The sequence below is a fragment of the Lynx rufus genome, unplaced genomic scaffold, assembly GCF_022079265.1.
Source record: "Lynx rufus isolate CCGP_SWC_20201006 ecotype Redwood Valley unplaced genomic scaffold, mLynRuf1.p SCAF_5, whole genome shotgun sequence".
In the NCBI taxonomy this organism is placed as follows: domain Eukaryota; kingdom Metazoa; phylum Chordata; class Mammalia; order Carnivora; family Felidae; genus Lynx; species Lynx rufus.
In genome coordinates, this window is record NW_025814867.1 from 106122830 (window position 1) to 106136596 (window position 13767).

At 35.1% G+C, this 13767-nt stretch overlaps 1 protein-coding gene across 2 annotated transcripts in view; it reads left to right on the top strand.

The window, feature by feature from the left end:
- CBLB (Cbl proto-oncogene B) overlaps window positions 1-13767 on the top strand; it is a 213208-nt gene that overhangs the window by 149135 nt on the left and 50306 nt on the right. For both annotated transcript variants that reach the window (XM_047099887.1, XM_047099888.1), the window contains exons 11-12: window positions 6850-7035; window positions 8620-8988. In XM_047099887.1, the coding sequence (XP_046955843.1) occupies window positions 6850-7035; window positions 8620-8988 (555 nt within the window). The remainder of the gene's footprint in view (window positions 1-6849; window positions 7036-8619; window positions 8989-13767) is intronic.

Sequence of the window (13767 nt, forward strand, 5' to 3'; positions counted from 1 at the left end):
TGGCTGGGTTTGAAGTTTCTTACCAATGTTTTGCCATTTCCATAATAATGGATCTTATTAAAGGTTTTATAAAATCGCTCTTTAAAAGGTGTGGATAAAATGAAGAGTGACTAAAATAGAACGAGTCCCCGATTATTATTGGTAATTGCTGAGCATGCTGAGATGGGCTTTTGACTACTTTACTTCTCAGGCCTTTTCTCTCAGGATTTTCTGTTAAAATTGCAAATTTGGATTCCCCTGATCATTATGGTGGTCATTAGCATCCTTTTCTAAGTACTAAAGAATTCTGTAAATTTTGTCAGAAAAATAAAGAATAGCATTTGTTCATTTCAAGGAAGCAAAGGGCTAGGAAAAATTGATAAGCATGTAGACATAAAGGAATCAGATGTGGTCTTCAAATTTGTGGAGCACCAGGATTCCAATTTGTTAAAGACATACTCATCACCTACCAATATTAAAGAACTGAGGAGAAATTGTTAGTTAGACGAATATGCTGGTATGATGGTAATACAGGCAGGAATTAAGGTGTTCGGCTTTTATATTTTGAAAAGAGCTGAAATGAAAAAAGAGAATTTATTCTAAAGTTCTAAAAGCAAGTGTAATAGTAGAAAAAGGTGAGAATTACCCAAAAGCAAGATAAAGGAATGAAACTATGAATCAGCCATTCTGTGATGTGAAAATATGGTTCCATCGTCCCATCTCTTGCAGTTGTATTTATGTAAATGGTTGTTTTATATGGTGCATAAATTCTGTACAGTTAATTCCATGTCCACATCCTGCTTCCTATACTTTACTCGTTAATTTTTCCATAGCTTTCCATTTCTAACTTAATACAGTAGACAGATAAAAATGAAGGGGTGACAAAGAAAGGACTCCATTTAAGGCAGTGGCAGGATGGACATGATCCTTTAAAGAATCCCTTGATTAATATGCCCCCTTATTATACTAACTAGATTTTACTTATTCATTAGGAGATTAAAACCAGAAGAACAGAGGTAAAGTCTCTATCATAAAATAATTGGAAAATAAACTGGGGAAAAAAGTATTTACAACAACTGTAACATAGAACTAATCACAATCCTAATATATAAAGAAGTCATTCTAATCAATGAGGGGTACATAAAAGAATATAATAGATAATGACACAAAGAACATACAAAGACTGTAACCCAAAGAAGAAATACACATGGCAAAAATATTGCAGTTTTTTTCTAATTATTAAAGCAGTTCAAATTGAAACATTAACATGTGCCACTAAAATGCCAACTATCAAAGTAAACAAAAAATTCAGAACTAAAAATACTTTATGCTTTTGAGGTTTGTGCAGTGGTAACCATCACACATAAATGGTAGAAAAATAAATTGATTTTACTCTCTGGGCAGCAAAAGATATTATGCATATTCATAAACTTTTACTGAGTTTAGTTATCACCCTATTATCTTACACTCAAAACATGCTAGGGGCGCCTGGGTGGCTCAGTTGGTTAAGCATCTGACTTTGGCTCAGGTCATGATCTTGTGGTCCATGGGTTCGAGCCCTGCGTGGGGCTCTGTGCTGTGTGCTGACAGCTCAGAGCCTGGAGTCTGCTTCAGATTCTGTGTCTCCCTTTCTCTCTGCCTCTCCCCTGCTCACTCACTCTCTCTCTCTCTCTCTCTCTCTCTCTCTCAAAAATAAACATTAAAAAAATTTTTTTAACATTCTGTGATTCTTCCCTTAAAAATTAAAAAAGTATGTCAATTATACTAAATAAAAAGGTTTTTTTTAACTAAATGAAGTATCTACAAAAAAATTAAAATGTATATCATGAAAGACCTTTTTATGTTATTACTTTATAGTAGAAAAAATTTGAGAATAGCCCAAGTGTTCATGGCAGGAAATAGTTATGTAAATGTTGGTATATCCATTCAATTCACCCTTTAAAATTACATTCATGAAGAATGTTTAGTGGCCACTAAAATTCCTTCGGTATAACACTGTCATCCAGCATAGAGTAGATTAAAAATTGTGTATGTGATTAGGAAACATCACCAATGGCTCTGTGTACATGTTTTCAAAACCTCTATATATTTTCCTATAATTCCAAATTTTATGCGGTGAAATTGTGTTCTTTATAATGAGAAAAAAAGTGGAATGGTGAAAACATAATTGTAAAGATATAAGGAGATGAGCACCAAAATCAGTAAAACTTATTTATTATGGTGAACAGTCGGACAACATGTGTGACCCTAAACTTTTAAACCTACTTTGTACTACTTTTTCTCTTATTATTTATTTCTGTATTTGACATGTTCTCCAGATCAAGATGAAAAAAATTTATGTTAAATTCTAGAATTTACTACTTTTTCTCTTATTATTTATTTCTATAGTTACCATGTTCTCTAAATCAAGAGGCAAAAAATAAAAATTTATTACATTCTAGAATTTTGTGCTAATGGTCAGAATTAATAACTATAAATAATACAAATGACAGTTTTGACGTCTGAACGTATTGTAAGACTTTAGTCTAATTATTTGTTTAGATACTTGAATTTGTTTAGACCTGGTAGTGAGAGCTATCTAGCACTGTCTAGGACAAAATAAGAAATAAAGATGGGGAAACTTTGGTTTAAAAATATCTCTAGTAGAATTAGCTCTTGGTAGTGAAGATGAGCAAACTTTGGACTTTTGAAGATGTAATAGATTGCATTCTATCACCTCTGTATCAAAGAGTCAATACTCGTAACTGTATCATCCAAATAAAAATTCAATGTTTTGTAGCAGCTTTTATTTCATATTTCATTTAATTTTATTATCCCATAAAGTCTCCACAAAATAGATTTAACCTTATTTTTTAATCTACAGGTAACAATATTAACAAGTGGGTGATTTGTGCAAGACTATATGACATTTTAAAGTTCTAGCTGAAATTCACATATTATATGTATATGGAAAATATATGTGTAGGAAATCGGATTATATGTTTAATTATATGGTTATTTTTTAATTATGTGGTTATTTCTTTTAATAATCAGTTGACTTTAGAACTTTCGTTTGAGTGGTAGCCACATCTGAAATTCACATATTCCAATTCCCTAGCAACAAAATACTTAACTGTTATTATTCAGGATTAAATAAATGTTTTCCTACTCTTCTACTTGAGGTTTTATGTACATGTATTAAGTCTGCATTTCTATACAGAATGGAGATTGTAGTGATTATGAGGAATGCTGAGCAAATCAGTAAGAGGTGGTTAAGTTTGCATAGTTCATAGATTTAGAATTTAAATCCTAGCCAGAGAATAAGTTCCAGGTTTGTTGTATGTTGTTGTTTTCCCCAATAACTCCCTTTATCACACATCAGAAGAGAAAGATATATGGCCTGAGTGATCTTGGGATGGGAATTAGATCTGTAGAAGAAGATAGGAGGAAGAGCTGAGGGGAATGTCCGATTGTAGAATCTATTTGGAAAATAATATTGATCTGTAGACTAAATATGACTGGCCATATGCCTTTGTCACAGCTCAGCTCTAGAGGCATTTGTTGTTCCTACCTATACAAGGGGAAATTCTGATACTGTAGAATCAAAGTCCTTTAAAAGACCATTAAATATTCAAATATTATATAGAAATAGAGGTGTAGTTAAAGGAGAAATAATTTTGGGTCCACATTAAATCAATCTAATCTGTGCTTCTCTTTATTGTCAGACAGGCAAAAAAGACCCACTTTCTATTCTTTACATTGCATTAATCACTTTTGATGTCATGAATTTTTAATGTCTCATCTAAGAATTTAATTATGGGCTGAGGTGTGAAACATTGTGTTAGGTATCTTTTCTCCTCAGACTATCAAATAGGAAGAAAAGAAAAATGACGGTTATTCAAATTAAAAGGGGCCATTTATGTAACCATCTACTAAAAATGTCTACTAAGAATGTTTACAAATGTTCATCATTAGTGTGAAATTTTACCAGCAACAAAAGTTAATGCAAAGTTTTAGTTTTGATGCAAATCTCTTAATTACAGATTTATTCATAGAGATAGCAAAAGGTTCAGCAAAGAGTAATGCATGATTATCTAAAGGGCATTATTAATTATCTTCTCTTACAAGGGGATTTTAATATAATTCAGGGGAACTCAGGAAAATAAATGAGTTATGGTGAATTTAGTCCACATAATCACAAAGATGCAATATTTTTTGTTTCTTCATATACAAATACATCTTCCATAAAATTCTTCTAACTAAGCCAACTTACAGATACTGTAATGCTTCAGAATGGGTTAGTTTTTCAGGAAGACAGTATATCATCACCTTGAGAGTACAGTATGACTTGTGCTTAGGCAAGGTCTGCTTCCACTTACATTCACAAAGCTGTTGAGAATGTGCTTATCTGGAGATATCTAAGGTTCAAGGTTATTGCTGCACTTGGTATGAATGTCTGTCCTGAGGATTTTTAGTATACCCTTTCTATATCTAACAGTTCACTCACCACACATCAAATCCATCCCTTTATTTAAACATATTAGGAATTTGGTAACTGCTTAAATTTAGTAATTAAAGCAGAAGTCAAGGTCCAATAGTGATGGTGGGTTGTTGGCTGTATCAGAATTCTCTTTTTCAGGTATTGAGGGAAGCAGGAAGATAGTTGTGAAAGAAAAGTGCTCAGAGGAGCAGAGGTTTTATTCATAGGCAGTCTGCTATGTGTGCACCTAGCACTGAAAAATTTCCTTGCAAACAACTAAATGGATAAAGTGCTATGCGTTAATATTCTTTCTCCTTGTGTGTGTTTGTGTGTATATGTGTATGTGCATGTGTCTGTGTATGTAGTTTGAGATAGGAACTGTTGATAGTTTTGCTTCTTGAGTCTTTTTTGTAAAGGATAATAACCAGAGCAACAAAGCATTTTTATCAGGTAATGGTTTTGCTAATTCTCAGAGAATGTAATTTATCCTAATGGGAATTGTGGAGAATTAGAGGTCCTGTGACATTTCCTAACTCAAAATACTATGATGTTGTGATGTGCATAGTTTACATCAGGAATTCTTTCTGTTCTGTGTATGATCATTTCTGGATTGTTTTTAATCCAGAAGGTTCAAATTCCTGACCATCTGAGACTTCCATGGCTTTTTGCATAGAATTTTTATTTTGTTAAGAGTCAATGGCTGCATTAGAATCAGTTTATTGTGACTACAGAGTTTCTACTTTTTCTCTTCTAATTTTAGTGGCAGTTAAGATTTTTTTCCTTTTTTGCTTCATCATAGGGTAAGACATATAAAAAAGAATCATGAAATTACTAAAAAGAAAGAAAGGTTCTTAAAATTGTCATGTAAAATTATGGGTAAATTTATTGACCTATTTTAGTTACTTGGCACCCTTGAGAGAAAGAAGCAAAGAATTAGCAGTTTAGCAATGTGATGACAATATTCAGGCATATCTGAGGTATGGTCTAGAAGCTTTTGTAGCCACTCAAATTTATCTAAAAAGTCTTTACAATGGGGACTGTAACTTCCCACTCCTTTAAGCGTGGTCTGTGCACAGTGACTTCCTTGCAGAGAGTACAGTATGGACAGGGGGAGAAAAAGGGAGTAACTTTACAGTGAAGAAACCTTGACAGACAATACCTTAGCCAGGTAATCAAGGTCAGCATCAACAGTGATGAATCCTATTGATAGCGTGGACCCTTGATATGATGCTATTAAAATATTTGTTGACCTTCGTGGTCTTCCTTCAAAATCCCCATAACCTGAGTGTAATCATGAGAAAAACACCAGACAAACCCCTATGTTAGTTAATTAGCAAAAGCCTTACACAATGTACCTAAGTGTGGTTGTGAACAAAAATCTATCATCCCCTGTCGGATAAAGACAGAATGGCTGAATCTGTCTCACTATTGCCACAGTTTGAATTAAATCGTCAATTGTTGACATTGACTGCTCCTATAAAAATGACTGATAGAGGAAAAATGGGTTAACAACAGCTTAAAACTCTAAAAATAATAGCATTAGGAAATAGATGACTATCAAAGTATAGTAGGTGTAAAAATCAAGCCTAGATCTCCAAAGAGCTAGTAGCTTAGCCTTGAAAAGGAAACTGCCTGATATTTCATGACAATATTGTTTACCTTGGTAAAGCTATTTGATTAGTTAGTATGATTTTTATACCAAATTGCAATCAAGTTATGTCACATTAAAAGAAAAATTACAAAATAAAAAGGGTTACATAGGTACAAATCAAAGTACTTCTTACTGGCTTTTTGATGCCATTTTATCTACCAGACAAAGTAGAAACCTGTTGTAGCAAATAAAAACTTGAGGCTTTCTTTTCCATGTGAAGTCCTACAGGAAAAAACAATTAGGCTGTTTTTATTTTAAATACACATTTTTATTTTTGAAACTCTGCCTAATTTAATTGGTTTGTAGGCAAGTATGCTCTGGATACATATTTTATATGGAACAAAATGACTTCTAAGTTCTAGCATATACTGTAAATTGAAGATTTAAGAAAATTCCATAGTACAGAAACCAAGAGCAATGTGCATCACTGCATTGTGTATTTCTGGTTTCCTCATTAACTGTGGATGGGCTTTTGCCGGAGATGTTTGTATTTGATTGGTTTTAAACTACACTTTTGCTCTTCTTTTTCCCTAGACCCTTTCTGTAATATGCAGGAGAAACTTATCCATTTATTCTTTACGTAATATTGCCCTTGAGGGACAATGTGAGCGCTTGCCATCTATTAATCAGAGTAAACGGAGTTTATTTTAACAGATGTTCAATGGCAGACACCTTCTCGAAACCAAAGGTCTTCGTTAAGAACTGAAAGGCATACACTTTACACATCATATCACATGATCTTTGTCCTTCTCTATTCTAGTGCACTGACAGGCAGAATTCACCAGTTACATCACCAGGATCCTCTCCCCTTGCACAGAGAAGAAAGCCGCATCCAGATCCTCTCCAGATCCCACATCTAAGCCTGCCACCAGTGCCTCCTCGCCTGGACTTAATTCAGAAAGGCATAGTTCGGTCTCCCTGTGGCAGCCCCACTGGTTCACCAAAGGTAAACTGATTTTATTAGAAACACACAGAATGTAGGTGACAATTATTGATTGCTCAGGTTCCTTTGAATTCCATTACTTGTATTTCTTGGGCTCTCAATTGTTGATGAAGAACTCTGACATGTTCCTCATTTTGTTTGTGGTGAGCCCACTATCCTCTTTTTGCTTTATTACTATAAAAGTTGCACAATTACTCAGAGCATATGTCTGTAATAGTTCCCTGATTTGTAAAAATGCAGAGGAGAGTAAATCTAGTTATTCTGTAAAATGGATTTTGAAAATCATTATATGTATTAAAATAAATCGCATGCTTTTATTGAATGATATTTGACACTCATTTTCGTAGTGTCCTGACAAAAATGTGATGGGGTATATTTGCATAAGGGCTTTAAGATGTGTGTTTCAGGGTGACTCACCTTCACCTGAAGGAATTAATTACAAAGAATTACAGTATTTGTAAAGTAATTACATTACTCCTTAATATTAAAGATATAATTCTGTGTAAATCTAAGCCCGCAGTTTATTTTAGTTTTGCACAATTTTTTTTCCAAATTTGATTACGGCATATTTTGCTTTATCAAATATAAGATTTAAAAACTTAATTCCACTTGGTAATATGCTTTAGAGTCTAAAATGAGTCAGAAGCACGACATTTTAGTAGTATTTGATCTCAGTTACAGTTAAGATCACGTTAAGATTTTTAGGTTTTAAGATCAGATTATGACTTTTTTGGATGGTGTTTAGTCAGAATGGTGTAAACATAGAATTATGTAAACACATTCCCTTTTTCTGTATGATTTTCTAACCATAAAAACACAAAATCATTCATGAGATGAACCATGTAAATAAAAATAAAATCATAAAAAGCATATAGATTCAAGTGCATATATGTTCATATTTCCATATAAGAATTAGACCAATATTTTTCCATTTTAAGGATCCATAAAAATTCAAGTAAGTTTTATAAATAATGCTGCTCTATTACTTGTGATTTTCCACCATTCTGGTAATAACTATAAAAGACAAGATCAGAAAAAAAAAAAAAAAAAAAAAAAGATCAGAGCAAGTTTTCCCCTTACTAGTTGCTTTATGTTGCAGTGGAAACACAAAAATGGCAGAACCTATACTTTCAGTCCCTCGGAGATATTACAAATCAAGTTGCTCTTTGAAAAAGTAAAACAACAACAACTTTGATAGTTTTTTTATGTCTCCTAAATTGTGTAAAAGTGTAAATAAATAAACGACTAAATATTATTTTACTGTCAACCAGTCAAAATCATCATATAATTTTGTGCCCTGCTACTTTTTCCTGTGTAGTGTTTATAGTCCTTAACATTTGAGTTTATGTATTCATCTTCTACAAAAAAAAAGTTCTAATGAGATATATTTACATAAGATTTTCATTAATTTTTAAAAATGTCATTAATTGATGATAAAAAGAAACATTAAAAGATGACACAGAAATCTAATAAAACTCCATTATGGCTTAGAAAACAAAGGCAATGGTAGACAAGTCCAGAAATCATGTTTCAGTGCATCAATAGTACAACTTCTAACTTATTTATTCTTCTATTGTATCTCTTCAGTCTTCTCCTTGCATGGTGAGAAAGCAAGATAAACCACTCCCCGCACCTCCTCCTCCCTTACGAGATCCTCCTCCGCCTCCACCTGAGAGACCTCCCCCAATCCCACCTGACAATAGACTGAGTCGTCACTTCCATCACGTGGAAAGTGTGCCTTCTAGAGACCAGCCAATGCCTCTTGAAGCCTGGTGCCCTCGGGATGTGTTTGGGAGTAATCAGTCGGTGGTGGGATGTCGACTCTTAGGGGATGGCTCTCCAAAGCCTGGAATCACCGCAAGTTCAAATGTGAATGGAAGACACAGTAGAGTGGGCTCTGACCCCGTGCTTATGCGGAAACACAGACGCCATGATTTGCCTTTAGAAGGAGCCAAGGTAAGAAATAAGCAAAGCAGAAGCTAACCAAGCTGCTCCAACTCTTCTGATAGGAGGTAGTGTGAAAGGTGGGGCAATGGTTTTTTGTTTTTTGCGGATTTTTGCCTGGTGTGGCACTTCCCTGAAGGTCTTTAATTATCTCCAAGTTATAAATAATCAGGAGCTCATTAAAACTTGAACTTAAAAGAAGTCAGGAAGAAGGTTCAGAGTAATGATTTAATTTTAATGTGAAGAGACTAGACACTTTGCCAAAGATTTATTTCACCTCCTCTTATTTCATCTGCCAAAACTTTTTCCTATTAATAACTTGTTGGTGGGAGAATCGGCACTATTGTTTTTTTTAAGCTGTCCTGGTTCTATCTAATCTGAAAAACAGTTGAATAATTATAGCATGTCGTAAATCAGTCATTGGAATGGTTGCCAAGGACAGACGCCTTATGCATCCAGGTAAAATGAACTTCTCCCTTACATAAAAACACCACTTCCAATCACTCTCACAAAGCAGGTTCTTTATCCATAAAACTGAAAGGCTGTCACACATATTGAGCTCTAGCTTGAAAGATATCACCACTATCATTTAAATACCCAGGAAAGAATTTAAGTGTACAGGGAACCAAAGAGGCAGCAGCAGAAATCAATGAGTTTAGAATTCTTGGTAGGCCCTTGATAGTTTCTGGTGTTTGCCTCCCTCCATGATATTTTTGGCTGTGAGATCAGATGCTTGCCATCTTCCCTCAGCTGAAGGAGGCTTTGCCTCTTTTGAAGACTAATATTAAATTGATTCTTCTCTATTGATCTTTGTTATTTTAGGACAGTAATCAATTCCTTCAAAATAACGGTCTGCAGTTGGTGAGTTAACCATATATTCAAGAACAAAAAGTGTGAAGTATGACACACATTCAGCTTCTGTGTGGTATATGCATGTGTGTGCACACACGTGTTTGTGTGTCATGGTTGGGTGATAATGGAAAGTTCATATGATAATATTTAACCTCAGTGATATTCTAGGGTCTCCAGGATAGGAAGACTCCAATGTCTAGTGCGGCATTGAGAAGAAAGGGGAAGAGTGGGGGGGTTTGCCATGACTCTGCCAGTGACTCACCTTGGTGGGTTCAGTCTCTCATCTTAGATATGAAGATCTCTAAAAGTTTCATTGAAGGTTATCTAAACGTGTAAATGGAAGAAAAAGTACTTACAAAAGCATTTTTAGTAATGTTCTCTGAAAATGGAATGCTTATCAAGCTCAAATGTATATTTCCACAACCTGGAATCTGGATTGGAGGGACCGGCTGGTTTTTTCCATTTTTTGTTTTTTGAGTTTTTTGCATAATTTCTTTTTCCTTTCAACCTCTATTACTTTTCATTCATACATGATCATGCTTGTCTTGAGAAGTGTCAGAACAGGCTCTGATGTGAATTGAATGGTTATATCTCAGCAACATATTACAATTTATTTCTTGAATGGATTGTGGAAATACTTGTAATTATCTTAGCCAATTCAGTGAAGATCTCTTATTTCAGGGTTATTTTACATAATATGTTATACAGTTTTAGCACGAATATAAACCTGTCCTTCTAAGCCCTAGAACACTGGATGTTAATTTTGTATGGAAGGTTACCATTTTTTAAATTGAGGTTATAATTTCTTAGGCTATAGGTATGAAATTTTACTTTATTAATTATAGGTATGAAATGTTAATAGTGACTTCAGTTATGAAGATTGCTTTAAATGTTTTCTATCCGAACTTTCATGTCCTGATCATTGATACATGTTACTATCCCAGAGAACATTGAGTAAATTGCAAAATATCTCTTACAGAAAGCTGGATTTTAATCTTGTTTAGTTCTGGCTAAATAACACTCATTAAGATTCTTTAAGGTCTAATCTCATATGTTGTGTGTATTACTAATGCAGTGCTTATACTCTCTAAGCTAATTTCATGTTACAACAACTAGACATGAAGTGTTTTTTTTATTTTTTTTTTAACGTTGTAGTTATTTTTGAGACAGGGAGAGACAGAGCATGAACAGGGGAGGGTCAGACAGAGGGAGACACAGAATCTGAAACAGGCTTCAGGCTCTGAGCTGTCAGCACAGAGCCCGACGTGGGGCTCGAACTCACAGACCGCGAGATCATGACCTGAGCCGAAGTCGGCCGCTTAACCGACTGAGCCACCCAGGCGCCCCTAGACATGAAGTTTTAACCAAAATGAAACTTAAGATTTATGACTTCAGTCTAGTTGTTCAACTTCTAAGGTGGATTATAAAGAAGGATTTATATGTAGTTAATGTAATAAATGCTATGAACTAGATGTCTCCTCTTTTTCTCTTTTATTGTCTTTACAAAGGAACTTCAGTAGACTGCAAGGTACATCATAATTTACATAAAGTAGAAAAAAGCCTCACTCCTCTCTTTTCACTCCGGAGGAGTAAGAGGCTGGCTTCAACTAACTAACATCTAACAGAAGACTGAGTCCATCCTGGGACTTGTGCTTCTCAGTTTCTTTGATCCTGCCTTGGACTTTTCTCGCCTTGTTAATCTTTGCATGTCCTCCATCCAAACTGACTTAATTTCACATTTCTAAGTGTGTTCTTTGTGTGAGACCCTTCTGATGCTCAAGGATGACCAGAATCCCAGTGTTCTCTTCCCTTTCAAATTTAACAATGTTTTGTAGCAGAGGAACTGTTCAGCCCCTCAGGCAGAAGGAAAATGATAAGGATAAAGCAAACCCGATAGCTGCATTTCAACATTACTAAAAATCTTATCAATACAGATCAACCAGGCTCTGGAATCAGAACTGAGTTTTACTTCCTGCTCTAGAATTTGCTGGCTTTGTGGATGCAAACAACTTCCTACACCTTTGTCCCAAGTCCACTTATTTTTCTTACCTTTTTTTGTAATGAATAGATTTGTTTAGAACATAAGAAGTATTTATTTTTTTTAATTTTAAATTCCAGTATAGTGTTAATACAGTGTAATATTAGTTTCAGGTGTACAATATAGTGATTCAACACTTCCATGCACCAGCTGGTGCTCATCGCCACAAGTGCACTCCATAGTCCCCATCATGTCTTTCCCCCATCCCCCCACCCCCCTCCCCTCTGGTAACCATCAGTTTGTTCTCTTTAGTTAAGAGTCTGTTTCTTGCTTTGTCTCTCTTATTTTTCTTACTTTATGAAGTGGAAGAATAATAGTACCTAGTATCTTGGGAAAATAATCACTCTCCAAATATCTAAATCTTCATACACCTCAGGTCTGGAATAAAACCAAAAGTAACAACTAGACACGAAGTAGCAGTATAAGTTGTAACACTCTGTAACACTCGACATCCTCGTTCAAAATAGTTTTCCTTTCTTTTTTATAAATTTAAAACCAAAACTATCATCTCTGTCTCTCTCTCCCCTCATTTTATTTAGTATAATTCCTAATGAGCACTTGGTAAGCACTTGATTGTTAAGTTAGTACAGTACTGAAGCTGATGATAGACGCAAGAGAGTGTATGTGTGCTGGGTTTGTGTGGGTGAGGGCAGGGCAGGAGAGGGCTTGGAGGAAGAGAACACCCGTGACATACAAGGAAGAAAAACAGTTGTTTTGTTGGTGTTTTTTTAAATTTGTTTTCATGTAATTTATTTTTGATAGAGAGAGAGAGAGTACAAGCAGGGGAAGGTCAGAGAGAGAGGGAGACCCAGAATCCGAAGCAGGCTCCAGGCTCTGAGCTGTCAGCACAGAGCCTGATGCAGGGCTCGATCCCATGAACTGCGAGATCATGACCTGAGCCAAAAGTTGGACACTTAACTGACTGAGTCACCCAGGTGCCCTCCACCTTTTTTTCTTTTTTTTAAGAAAAACAGTTTTTAATGTATTTTTCCAGCACTGGCCTTCAGCCAAAGGTAGAATATAATCTCCTTGTTTAAAATAGGATTTCTTTTCCTCCTGTTTTTAATGAGAATGGTAAATGTTACAATGTATCCTCACCCTCCATACCTATTACCTAGTATGTAGTTTTTAAAACATTTTATCATGGGAATAAAGGGCATGGGGATCTAGATATCTGGAAGTTGATGTACCTTCACATAACCCATCAGTCTCCCCAGTTAATTGTAAGCAAATGCATTCTTGTGTGAAATAGGAGCAACTATCCTTTAGACTTATTTTCATTAGAGGTAATACTTCAAATTAAACATCATCTTCCCATTTTAAAGATAAGAAACCCAAATAAGCACCAAATGTTTACATTAGAATTAAGTGTACCTGTGGAATACCTACCATAAGGGAATTCATAAAATGGACACCCTGTACATGAAGTGACACCTCGCTCTCCTTCATCATGTGTCCTCTGTCCCCGTGCCACTTCCCATCATCCACTAGAGGCATTTGCCCTTTTGATTTGCATCTTCGCTTGGCAAATGGTAAGGACAGCAAGAGTAAATTCTACTGCATTTCCTACTTGTACAGAGCTGTTAGGGAAAGAGCTGTCCAGCTCATCGTTAAAATGAAGTGTAAGAATTCCCTGTGACTTTCATCAACTCCCTATCCCCCCACCCCTACCTTGCGTGATCAGATTAGCTAAAGTAATCCTTTACTTTTAACATGAATCTGCAAGCTAAGAATTACTAGGTTTATTTATCTTGTATTATTGGTAAGAGATTTCTTTCCTATAGTACTGTTTCCTTTCTCTGAAATTCTTGCGTTCTAGAAACCTGTCCCTTAATAGGACACCTGTCCCTTAATAAGTATTTTGTTGGCTAGATACTTACTGTTGTTGGTTTGTTTTAATT